General features: G+C 43.5%; 1 protein-coding gene across 1 annotated transcript; it reads right to left on the bottom strand.

Annotated features, from left to right (window-relative positions):
- Nucleotides 1–6519: 6519 nt before the first annotated feature.
- LOC131245962 (probable aquaporin PIP2-2) lies at nt 6520–11492 on the bottom strand. The gene is made up of 4 exons (XM_058245780.1): nt 11076–11492; nt 10675–10970; nt 7658–7798; nt 6520–6924 (listed from the first exon to the last, which is right to left on the bottom strand). The coding sequence occupies exons 1-4, from the start codon at nt 11389–11391 to the stop codon at nt 6805–6807; spliced, it is 873 nt and encodes a 290-aa protein (XP_058101763.1). The 5' UTR covers nt 11392–11492; the 3' UTR covers nt 6520–6804.
- Nucleotides 11493–11916: the final 424 nt, after the last annotated feature.

The following is an 11916-nucleotide window of genomic DNA, read 5'->3' as shown; positions in this document are numbered from 1 at the left end:
TCAAGCATCCCCACAAGACAAAAAGAGGATGATCAGCAAACGGACAGAAAGGAAATGATTTCATCAACCAGGATATACCTGATATGGACGGGGCAACTGATGGAGCTATTCGGGCATGATTAATTGCCTCCAAGACCTTGACTTGGTGTCCAATGACCTCACCTTTGTAATTTGGTTGCGCGCCAACTCAGTCACTCCAGCAGGATACTTGGGCAGAGCTGCAAAAATAACTACAACTAGGAGTAAGAAAGCAAAGAATAAAGCTAAGGAAAAATTCAGTTCGGATATACACGACCTAGTTGAGTAAAACAGGTCGAAACCCGAGTACGTAGCTCAAAAGATGCTGGGGCCTCCCAAGCTCCTGACGCCCAGAACCATTTACTTTTCCAATTCTTGTTCGAGGTCAGGGCGTCTATGATTAGGGCCTTAACCGTCTTTGTCCAAGCTGAGAAATAATACCAACCCTCATGACAAGGGTTAGACTTCACCTGGTATAAGTGGAGGAATTCATCTACGGTCAGGTCGGGTTGCCTAAGCTAGAACCACAGAATGAACAACCTCACCAGGGCTCTCTAGGCATTTGGGATTATTTTCCTGGGAGCCAACTCCAAGTGTAAGAGGACGTTCCTGATTATAGGATGGAGAAGAAGTCTCAAGCCGCATTGAAGGGTGACCAGAAACATGGCTACCTCCCCATCTCTGGGTTCACTTGGAATTTCGCCAAGTATAGGAGCTCGGAGCACCACTGAATCTGGAATGTGGTACTCCGACTTGATCTACACCAGGTTGGATTTCGTTAGTGTTGACCCAATCGGCCCGATCTCTTCCGACTCCAACAAAGATTGGTCGACCTCCTCCCTTGCCGAGGCAGGCCCCTCAGTGTCCACTAGTTGCTCAGCTGAGGATTGAGTAGCCATCCTCGACCCAGGCAATGCCAGGAAATCGCGATTGCTCATTATCACCAGTGGGGATGGCAGGTTCTTTAACAAGTCCCATTCTTCCGACACCCCGTCATGCTAGAATGTCGTCGGTTCATGCCACTGATTCGACGGATTTGGCATGGTTGGTTAAGATGACGGTTGGAAATTGGGAGCCCAGAAGAAAAGCAGAAAAAGAAGAGGCAGGGAAGATGAAGCTCATAGGGGAAGAAGATCCTTGAGGGTCGTCGAAAATTGTCGGGAAATCACCTAAGTCATGAAGTAGCAGAGAAGCAAGAAAACGGTAGGGTAAATAACCTCTGCTCGACGAGGTTTCCCCCTTTTATAGGAAACCCAACTATACAGGCACTTAATACGCGCATTCAATATAGTAGCCAAAATGGCTCCTCGATGCCCACACTCAGACACGTGGAGCTCTCCCACTCGCTGGGTGACCCGGCTCTCGAAGAGACATCATGCATCAACTCTCCCTAAGCTGCAACCCGAACAGGCCTCGTACCAGTGCATGTGGCCTCGAACCGACGCATGCCACCTCGCGCATGCCCTATCATGATTGCAAATCTGCCCCGATCCTCGCTCCATCCACCTTATCAAGCATTAATGACCAACAGGCCCAACACCCCAGGCACAAGATAGTCCAACCTCACCAATACTGACCTACTTTGTGAGCTCGAAAGTAGGGGGCTTAATGTTATGGGTAAAAACGAACTGGCCAATAAGATAAGGTTAGGTCAATCATCCGTGTATGTCACAATGTCGGTCAACAACTGATACAACAAAGAGCTCAGCCCCATGCCCAATTCGATCAGGAAAGGAGATCAGCCTCGGTCTTCCGATACAGTATCCAAAGGCAAGTTGGTAGATCGCTAATCTACTTGACGCTAAAAGGAGCTCGGCAACGAGTTGATAAGAGAACCTAGGTCGGTTGAACTCTTCTTCGAAACGACTCTCCATTTCGGTCTCCCACTGTGCGCTTCTACTAGTTTCAACCTGGCTCCAACCGACTCTACTCAAGAATCCAGCCGAGGATCCCGGAAAATGATTGCAACACGGATCTGCCCAAGATCTCACCTGAGGATCTCGGGAGATACCCGCGACACGCTCGAGATTCGAATCCCTCTACAATACGTCCCTACTAAACAAGGTGACCACCTTCTACGCCACTGCATCTCCTCATATATAAATAGAAATATATCTAATGGTGAAAGGTACGCACAATCCTACTCAAAAAACATCCCAAAACCTTACGTTCTACTAGACCTAGCAGGCCTGTCTGACTTTGGCATTGAAGGGTCCCCTGTAGCAAACAGGGTATCCATTGTTGTCCCCTTTTACAGGTCTCAAGTGGTCTAGGAAGGACGTCCAGATTTCTACATCAACATCTCGTAATTCGTTTCTTATAGTGAATTCGTTATCGCTTTGTGCTGTGGTTTTTCCTGCGAGAGTTTTTCCACCTAAATTTGCATGTTCTCTATGGTGCTTGTTTGCATCTATCTTTCTCTTGTTTGATTCGAATTCAGGGTTTACTTCCGCATTAATACATTAATACATGTACAGTATGGTGCAGATATGGCTTTTAATATGCGAGTAGCAAGCAAATGCAATATACACATGTTATAGTGTTTGGATGCTCCACCACATTGAATTGCAAATATTAATGAAATGGAAATTCTACTCTTTTAACCAATAAGGATATAATATGAATATGTATGTACAATCAAATTAAATTGTGTTTATTATAGTATAATAAAGTAAAAGTAACCCAGTTATAAAATCCCCAGCTGCCCTGCCACACGTGGCAAAATGTTTGTGGTGATCTAGAGTACTGATATACATTAATAGTTCCTAGATGGCCACAGGCCAAAAGTTCGCCTTAGCAAAGGAACGGTCCACAATCAACCATAGTTCAAGAACTCAAAAAATTACAACTCGATTTCTAGTCAGGTCGAGTCAATCCGAATACCCGAAATCTGACCGAATGTTTTAATAATTAAATTTAAAATATTTAATGCATTTAAAATGGTTGAAAATAGATAAAAGAATTAAAATACCTAAAATAACATAGTTGCACTTATATTCACGATTTTTCGATAGATGAGGTTGCTCGATTTCCGTTGAAAACGTTTTTCTTTTGAAACAGAAAAGCAATTTACTGAGTTGAGTCTCGAGTTAGCCAAGTTTTAGATCCAACCTGATGAGTTTTGGTGAGTCCTGACCGAGTTTGACTCAGTGAGTTTCAAGTCAATCTACTGAGTTTTAAAACTATGGAATCAATCATTAAAACTTACAACAAGTGGACGGTGAGAGTTGTCAGATCACTTCAATGTTTGGGCCACAACATATATGTTTGCTACGTGTCTCTCTCGTGCGCGTCTAACTCATCAAGACCTTTTGACTTAAAAGGGCAACTAAACAAAAGAACATGGCCCAATGGTTCAAGGCTACTAACCCCATATAAAAGTAAAGCCCAAGTAACAAAACAAGGAGAAGATAACATTGATGAGTGAATATTTTATTCAAATCAGACAGCAGTTTGGGTTTACAGACTGTATAAGTGGGTCCCATGATCCAAACAATTGATAGGATGGACGTAGCCCTGGATTGGCCTTCTCTTGTCTGAATGTGAACCGTTGCTACATCTTTTGTCTTAGCCGTCCATTTGTTGGGCCAACAAATGAAGGATTAGAACCTCTATTTGGGATGTTTTTGGTGCATTGGTCATCCAAAAGCAGCGCCCATAATATCAATGGTTTGGATCACTCGCTCATGAGCTCCACTTGCACAAACTGCCCTGACCTAGCACCTCTTCCTTTTTCCTCGGAGAAAAGAAAGCAATTTTCAAGGTCATATGACCTCACTGAAATTTTGAAGGAGTTGATGTTGATTGAAAGCATCATCCACACGAAAATCCATCTCCACGTTCCCTTTCTCTCTCAAAAGCACTGATTAATAAAATAAAAAATGTTATCTTATAGATAATACAAGCATAGATAATAAAACTGATAATGACGATAATTAAATTACTTAGAATTAGTAGCTTACGTTGAGATATTAAACTAACAAATATGATAAGATAAGCTAGGTGGTGGCCAGCTGTGCTTGAGAGCGAGAGAATAACTATGATGATGATGGTGACAGTAGAGATGAGGCTAAGTGTAAAGGGGATTATTAGGGGTGTACATCGAGTGGAATCGAGTCAAGCTAGGCTTAGCTCGACTCGGCTCGGCTACTAGCTGACTCCAGCTCGAACTCGGCTAAGCTTTGTCCTCGAGCCTAATTGGCTAGCTCGACTCAATTCGGTCAGTGACTCAGGCCAGTTCGAGCCGAGTTCGCCATTGCAACATTTTTACAAACACATGGACTGCTGCATGTAAAACAGTAACAGTGATTTCTCAGGTATTTTATCAAACACCTTCTAAGCAACATAGAAATTAAGAAAAAAAAAAGGACATTTGTTTCATATACATACCTTCCTTGCCACCAGGCACACTTTGTTGAGTCATTTCATCAAATACTTGGTGAGCAACATCAATATTAAAGTAATCAAGTCACCGAATTGGTTCAATTCGAGTTCGGTTCGATCCAAGTTGAGTCGAGTTGGGCCAACTCGAACTCGGCTCGAACTCATTTTCGAGCTCAAAAAATCAGCTTGAACTCAACTTCGAACCGAGTCAAATCGAGCTTTTTCGAGTCGAGTCTAGTGAGCTAACTGGGCTAGCACGGTTCGTGTACACCTCTAGGAATGATCACATACTTTGTATGTTAATTAACGGTAGTTCGAGCTGTCTGGTCCCACCCATGATGTGTAGGTAGAATCCACACCATGCATCTGGTGCATCTCCTCATGTTCACTGCACATCATTAGAATCATCCAGACCCAAAACTTACATGGGAGACCATAGGGAGTAATGCACAATCATGCCCGAAAAGTATGTATTCATGATAGTGTGGCCCACCCAAATTTTAGAATGGTTCAATTTTGGTGGCCCATTTATCCTAGTGGGTTCACACCTGGTGAACGGGTTGATTGCATGTACACAACAAAGGGGACCCCACGTTCCATCTGGAGGTCTCTGTGGTAGGAGTCCCCCTCCCCAATCTGCCCCCATTGTGTTTCCGGTGTGGACCACATGAGCTATGGATCAGACTGGACCTTGGGGTATGGGCCTATCAGACATACAATGCAAGAATTTTAGTGAGGTGATAATCTCGTCTTGCCTCTCAACTTTCCCAATATCACTTTCCAAAAAGCAGTCTTATGTAAAGTTTTCATGGTGAAAGTAACCATTGATTATGAAAGTATTTATCTGGTTTGAGATATGACATTGCTCGAAGAAACTTAGATGATACCCTAAAATAATATGGACCATTAGAAATCCTAAATAGAGGATGATTCAAGAAAGCAATCCCCTTAGAACTTTGGCAGGGATGATTCACCATTTGTCCTGATGTAGAGTGGCACGTAGACACTTTCATGGCAAATATAGACCACAAAAGGCCCAATTGGAGGTGAAAATAATATGGACCATTAGAACCTTCAAACAGTCACATCTCACAAATTAGGATAAGCTTTTCGACATATCCTATATGATTTTAGAGCAGGGAAAGCTACTTTAGCCAACCAACTTGCTACGCGGGGTTGCCCAGGCATAATTTGTGAGATACCATCGATGTCAAAAGTCTCATTCATTTTCGTTTTTACCAAAATGGTAAGTTTTGGTTGAGTGTAACTTTTGATCCTTTGAGTAGTTTTCTTTTGATCCTTTGAGCAGTTGTAAAACTCATGCCCAACATGAAAAGTGCTTAAAAATTAGGAGAATAGTATAATTAGGCCGACACTTACTATTTTTGCCAAAAACAATTAAGTTTAGTGGGAATAGAGGTCTTTTATAAGTAATAAGTTCACCATTTATGGTGAGTCACGTTTTTAGGGTGTTTGAGTTAAGAGTTTGATTCTAAAACTCCATCCTCTCTTTGAGCTCCTTATGTAAAGAGTAATAATTTTGTTTTTACAATCAATCAAATTATTTCAAATTTATTAAAAATTATTTCTAATTTTATGTCTTTTGGACTCAAGGAAGCTTTGTTAGGAGTCCAAAGAGCTCTGTGGATATGAAGTAGATATATGCCCTAAAAAAGACCGTGATTGACCTCATCACATCCCTCCCTCCCTGCACCATATCATTTAACCATCAATTTCATGATGACCAACCACGTGGTTACACTCACTGAATTTTCCACAGTCAACATTTCGGTGGCCTTGATTGACATGGATCATCTCCAATATGGCCCACTACAGTGTAGCGTATCATGAAATTTCCCCTGGCCTCTGCACGTAAAAGACAACAACAGGTGTGGTTTGATTCTCAATTGTAATTAAAATCAAAATGAGGAAATCAGACAAGGATGGCAGCATTTTAATTCATATCGATATCCTCCAAACCTCAACCTCAATTGCCTTCGTTTCCAGTTGGGATTGAAGTGATAGTAGTTGGGCTAATCACTCACTGTGAGTAGAATGATTTTGAAACTTGGATATCCCCTCCTAATAATCTATCTATGCAATTGATTATAAAAGGCATGATAAAGGCAAAACATTTGCTAGTTCATGTAACGTACATAAAAGAAGAAGATGGACGAGAAAAAAGGTAACAACACTTAGTACATTCCAAGTAAAAAAAAGCTGAACACAAAGTGGCTAGACAAACAGGAACACAAAACCCTACCAAACGGATTTATCTACAATTCATGGTCCCTCAGCTCTCTCTGCAAAAGACCCAGAAACTTTAACAGACCAGCTGCGCTGACGGACTGACTGACAAACCTTCCATAGACATTCACACCATTATTTCTTTTGAGGGGAGAATCAAACGTGCGGATTGCTTCTGAAGGAGCCAAGAGCTTTGATGGCTGCCGCCCTGAGGATGTACTGGTGATATGCGGCAGCAATGGCGGCACCGATGAATGGGCCCACCCAGAAGATCCACTGAAACAAATACATGGACAGAATTCGTTAGAATTCAGAACTGGAGTGCCAGATTCTGGCATGGGAAGGTGATCCATCGCAATTATATGCTGATTGTTCCATCTAATCTAAAAGGACCCACACCAACGCAAAAGGTTGTTTGGGTTATCTTGAGTTGGACCTATCAGGCAAAAGACCTACAGGGGCATCTTGATCGCATATGCTGGAACATATAATACCATAAATTCAAAGCTGTAGGGCCCTTATAATATTTGAGTGTGACCTGATCCAAAATTCAGGTGGGCCACACCAGAGGGAGCAATTAAGGAAATTGATGTTGCAAAAATTAAGAGGGTGTAGCTAGGCCTGTCCTGAGCCGTTCAATTTAGAACTTTGAATGGTCCTGGGCGCCGAACAAATCCTGCACACAAGAGTACAAATTCCGGGCCCAAGCCAACCCAGGTCTGGTCTATGTTTGCCCCCAAGAAGCATCCAAACCCCCCAACAAGCATCACGTGCCAAAGCAATAACATGGGCCCACATTCTATTCTTTTCTAATTGAGGTGACAAGATACCCTCCATCTCGAAACCACGACAAAATTGCCCACGACTATGATTAGCCACTTTGATGATCTGTCCACATCTGTATCCTTTCAGCAACAAATGACCAAACTACTCTTCTACACTCTCAATGAATTTGAAGCTGCAAGGGTATTTTGAGTGCAATGAAAGATGATTAAGGAAGAACATATACCTGATCATCCCAAGCCTTATCTTTGTTGTAGATGACAGCGGCCCCAAAACTTCTAGCTGGGTTGATGCCGGTGCCTGTGATCGGGATCGTCGCAAGATGGACCATGAAAACGGCAAATCCGATGGGGAGAGGCGCCAAAACCTGCAAGGCAAGTTCAAGTTCAATTCCAGTTCGGAAAGAAAAAAACATAGAAACAATCTAATCACCAGTTCACATTTTCCATAATCAAATCGGGAGATTAACCCGGGAGAGAAGTAATTTTCGAGAAACAAAAGGGCATTTTTGACATTGTACCAATAATTTAACTTTAACACCTTCCTCTTTTCACCTAATGCTGTCTGGGTCACTAAGATTCCTGTTAGTGGACGTTGCTTTTCTTTTTGGGTAAAGAGAGAGCCATTCCACGAGGAAAAAGGCAGTAGAATCCAAGGTGGCTATCTTGCGCGACGGTTCCAACAGACAGAAGAACATGCGCCACGCAGGGAGCCGTTTGGTGACCTGCCTCTTTATACTAGCTTCTCACGTGTGCCAAAATGGTAAACGTGTGAATGACCCAAGCCTCTCCTTGGTGAGTGTACATGCTTTCAGTTTAAAATAAGGATAGTCATCTTCTGATAGACCGCACTGGTACCATGAATTCTGGTCCGATTTGTCTTAACCGTCATTTTTTCCTACACACGTGGCCCACCTCGAAATAAAAATAGGCCTGCGTTTTAGGCAAAGGAACCTACAAATCAGGACCCACGTGATGACCATCTTGGATCTATTACACTTGTGATATCTGGCATGTGTGAGGGGCGAAGACTAAAAAAGTCCAGTCGCTTGTACATGGAAGCGTTTGGGTAAACAAAATAGCATTGTTGGTCGACGAAATGGGTTAAAATTAAGACTAACCTGCGCCCGAACCGACCCTATAAGTTAATAATAAAATAATAATAAATAAATAAAAGAAAGAGTAATTTGCTTGAGGAGAACTGCAAGACGCAGGCGCTCCGTAAACAGAGAGAGCTGAAAGAACACGTGGTGTAGGTTAGTTAGGTGAGCCAAACGGCTCACGTTAGACCGTCAAGTGCGAAACTTGTGAAAGGAAAAGGAGAAAATCTCTAAATGCAAAGAGAAAACCGCTACAGTCCAGGAAAGTTATTTGATACTCTGGAAGAGCATGACGCTACACATGTTCAACGATCCTAACCTCCGATTCTTGGTCACATGTTTGTTGAAATAGAACTATTACTTTTTAACCGTCCAATAAATGTCCACTAATCTAATAGTGAGATAAATCAATAAGAATAGAATTTGGTTCATCATACGTAAAAACTGGGAGCTATATGTTGAGCAGTTTTGAATTAATTATAAGATACGCTTGCATCCAAGTGCATGCGTATCATCCATATCACTCTGCCAGAGTACCAGAGTTTATCTCATCAATTAATAGAGGCGTAGGTATTGTTGTCCAGCTTCCACACGGTGCGTAATACGCACGAGTGCATTTATGTCTCCTGCATTCACCAGAAACTACTTCCGGGCTAATTAATGGGGAAACGGATTGGCTACTCCCCCTGACACCAGCCCCGGAGCCGGTGGTTGGTGCTCTGTGGGCCCCACCATGATGTATGTGTTTCATCCACTCCGTTCATCCATTTTTAAATATAATTTTATATCTTTATCCCAAAAATGAGAAGGATATAAGTCTAAGATGGACCACATCACAGGAAAACAATAGTGATTGGATATCCATCATTTAAATCCTCCTAAGGCCCACTGTACTGTTTATATGACATACAATCTGTTGATTAGGTCATAAAGACCCAGATGAAGGAAAAAAACAAAGATCAACTTGATCCAATACTTTTATGGCCCCCAAAAATTTTTTAATGGTCCAAATTCATTCAACACTGTTTCCTGTAATGTGGTCCACTTGAGACTGGGATATAACTCTTTTTTGTGTATTATTATAAATTGACCTAGAAAAATAAGATGGACGGAATGGATGAAACACATACTTCATGATGGGGCCCACAGAGCACCGACCACCAGCCATTGGCTGGTGGCAGGAGCAGCCTCTAATCCGTCTCCAATTAATGGAGCAGGCGTAGTAATAATACCCATGAAAAAAAAAAAGGGTGCCTATGACGGACAGGCGCGCACTTCAGCAACACCCGGAAAATAGATCACAGGCTTGCTGAGGGACGCGGATTGGGTAGCCATCAGTACCAAGCAAGAGACGAGCAGCTCTGTCAGGGGCTCTGTGGGAGCCACCATGATGTATGCGTTTAATCCATGCCGTCCATCTACTTTGAAAAATCATTTTAGCTAATGAACGAAAAAATGAGGCACATCGAATGCTCAAGTGGACCACACCATAGCAAACAGTGGGGATTGAACCCCGACGGCCCAAAACCTCTTGGCGCCACAGAAGTTTTGGATCAAGCTGATATTTGCGTTTCCCTTCATCCAGTGATCCTATCAAGAGGATGGATGGCAAACAGACATCACGGTTGGTCCTATGAAAGTTTCAATGGTGGGGATTATCGTCACCACTGCTTCCTCTAGTGTGGACCACTCGAGCCTTCGATCTGCCTACTTTTTGGGCTCATGCCGTAAAATGATATGTCAAAATGGATGAACCGCTTGGATGAAACACATTTATCACGGTGGGACCACGTAGTCCCTAACAGGACCGTCCGTCTCTAGCCAGGTCCTGTTGGGTTTATTACCCAATCTGCGTCCTTGCTTCCCGGATTGCATCCTTCAATTGATATGAACCGTTCATGTTTTCAGCAGCACCATATAGATGCTATAACGTTGTAATCATGCTTCATTAATGATCCTAACCTTTGAATCTTGAGTCCATAACATGAATGGTTCAGATCATAATTTAAAATGCAATCCAGGGGTGAGAGTCTTCAACTCAAGAGAGTGACTGTCCAGGCTAATAAATAAAGAATACAAACAAGGAAATAGACAGATGGTGGGCATAAGCCGCACTGGCGGGCACTCCAAATTCATCTGCTTACCGGAACGTGAGAATCCCTGGCGTTCCTCTTGGGATCGGTGGCGGAGAAGACGGTATAGACAAGCACGAAGGTCCCGATGATCTCCGCGCCCAAGCCCGTGCCCTTGTTGTAGCCGTCGGCTAGCTCGTTGGCCCCACCACCGTACCTGTCATAGTAAGACTTCTGGAAGCCCTTCACCAAGCCGACGCCGCAGATAGCACCCAAGCACTGGGCCACCATGTACAGCACGGCCCGGATCAAGGAGACCTTCCTCGCTAGGAACAGGCCGAACGTCACTGCCGGGTTTATGTGCCCACCTGCGCAAGATAACAAAACCAACCAGAATACGCTAACGTGAACCAAACGGATTTCTTTAAAACACTATAGAGCAATGGAATCAGATCCAGGCATCTACAACGCACCAGAAATCCCAGCCGTGCAGTAGACGAGGATGAAGATCATTCCACCAAAGGCCCACGCGATGCCGAGGATGCCGACTCCACTGCAAGCCGCATCAGGGGCGGTATTCTTGGTGGGGTCCACCTCGCTTTTGTAACCGATCACCGTCGCGACCGTGATGTACAGGAAGAGAAGCGTCGCGATGAACTCGGCGATCAGGGCCCTGTAGAAGGACCACTGGGTCAGTTCATCGACGTCGATCAACGGCGCCGGAGGAGGGTCCGTGTAGTCCTTGGCCGTGAACTCTCCGTGTTCCGCCACCTCAACGTCCTTCCCCATGTGGCACGATTCCCAAGAAAATCCCCGAAAAAAGGAGCTGCAGAAAATGCAAGAGCTTTGGAGAGAGAGAGTGTGTGTGTGAGATGGAGGAGAGAAAGGGCAGTGAGGGGTATTTATGGAAGTTGAGGGTAGATGAGAGAGGAAATTAATTAAATTTCTATTTGCCGCCCAATACCGACTAATTGTCGAATTCCTATTATTTCTCTTTCGTGGGCCTTCTCTGCCCCCCTACGAGAAATACTCTATGCACCTCTCTACTTACGATACACGTGTAAAACATTTGTTGTGTTTTGGACCGTTGATCTTGTGGGACACCAGGACGATAAGATCTGTAACGCAATATCCAACCGACTTAAGTGGGTTGGTTATTCATTCTATCAGGGGACTGGAAAAGGAACGGTTATCTAAACGGTCCAGATTCAGCTAGAAGTACTTATAATAAATGGACGGTAGTATTGTTAAATCGCTGCACGGTGGGCCACGACATTGACGTCTCATTATCGATACAATTTTTTGTCACTTGTG

Source organism: Magnolia sinica, chromosome 5 (assembly GCF_029962835.1).
Source record: "Magnolia sinica isolate HGM2019 chromosome 5, MsV1, whole genome shotgun sequence".
NCBI lineage: Eukaryota > Viridiplantae > Streptophyta > Magnoliopsida > Magnoliales > Magnoliaceae > Magnolia > Magnolia sinica.
This window is presented reverse-complemented; position numbering and strand designations above follow the sequence as displayed.

What these genes read in the sequence shown, in the direction of transcription:
- LOC131245962 (XM_058245780.1), bottom strand. Translation starts at nt 11,391, where the DNA reads ATGGGGAAGGACGTTGAGGTGGCGGAACACGGAGAGTTCACGGCCAAG. An exon ending in CTGCACGGCTGGGATTTCTG is followed by an intron (nt 10,971 to 11,075) that starts GTGCGTTGTAGA and finishes TATCTTGCGCAG; the next exon opens with GTGGGCACATAAACCCGGCA. An exon ending in ATAAGGCTTGGGATGATCAG is followed by an intron (nt 6,925 to 7,657) that starts GTATATGTTCTT and finishes TATTTGTTTCAG; the next exon opens with TGGATCTTCTGGGTGGGCCC.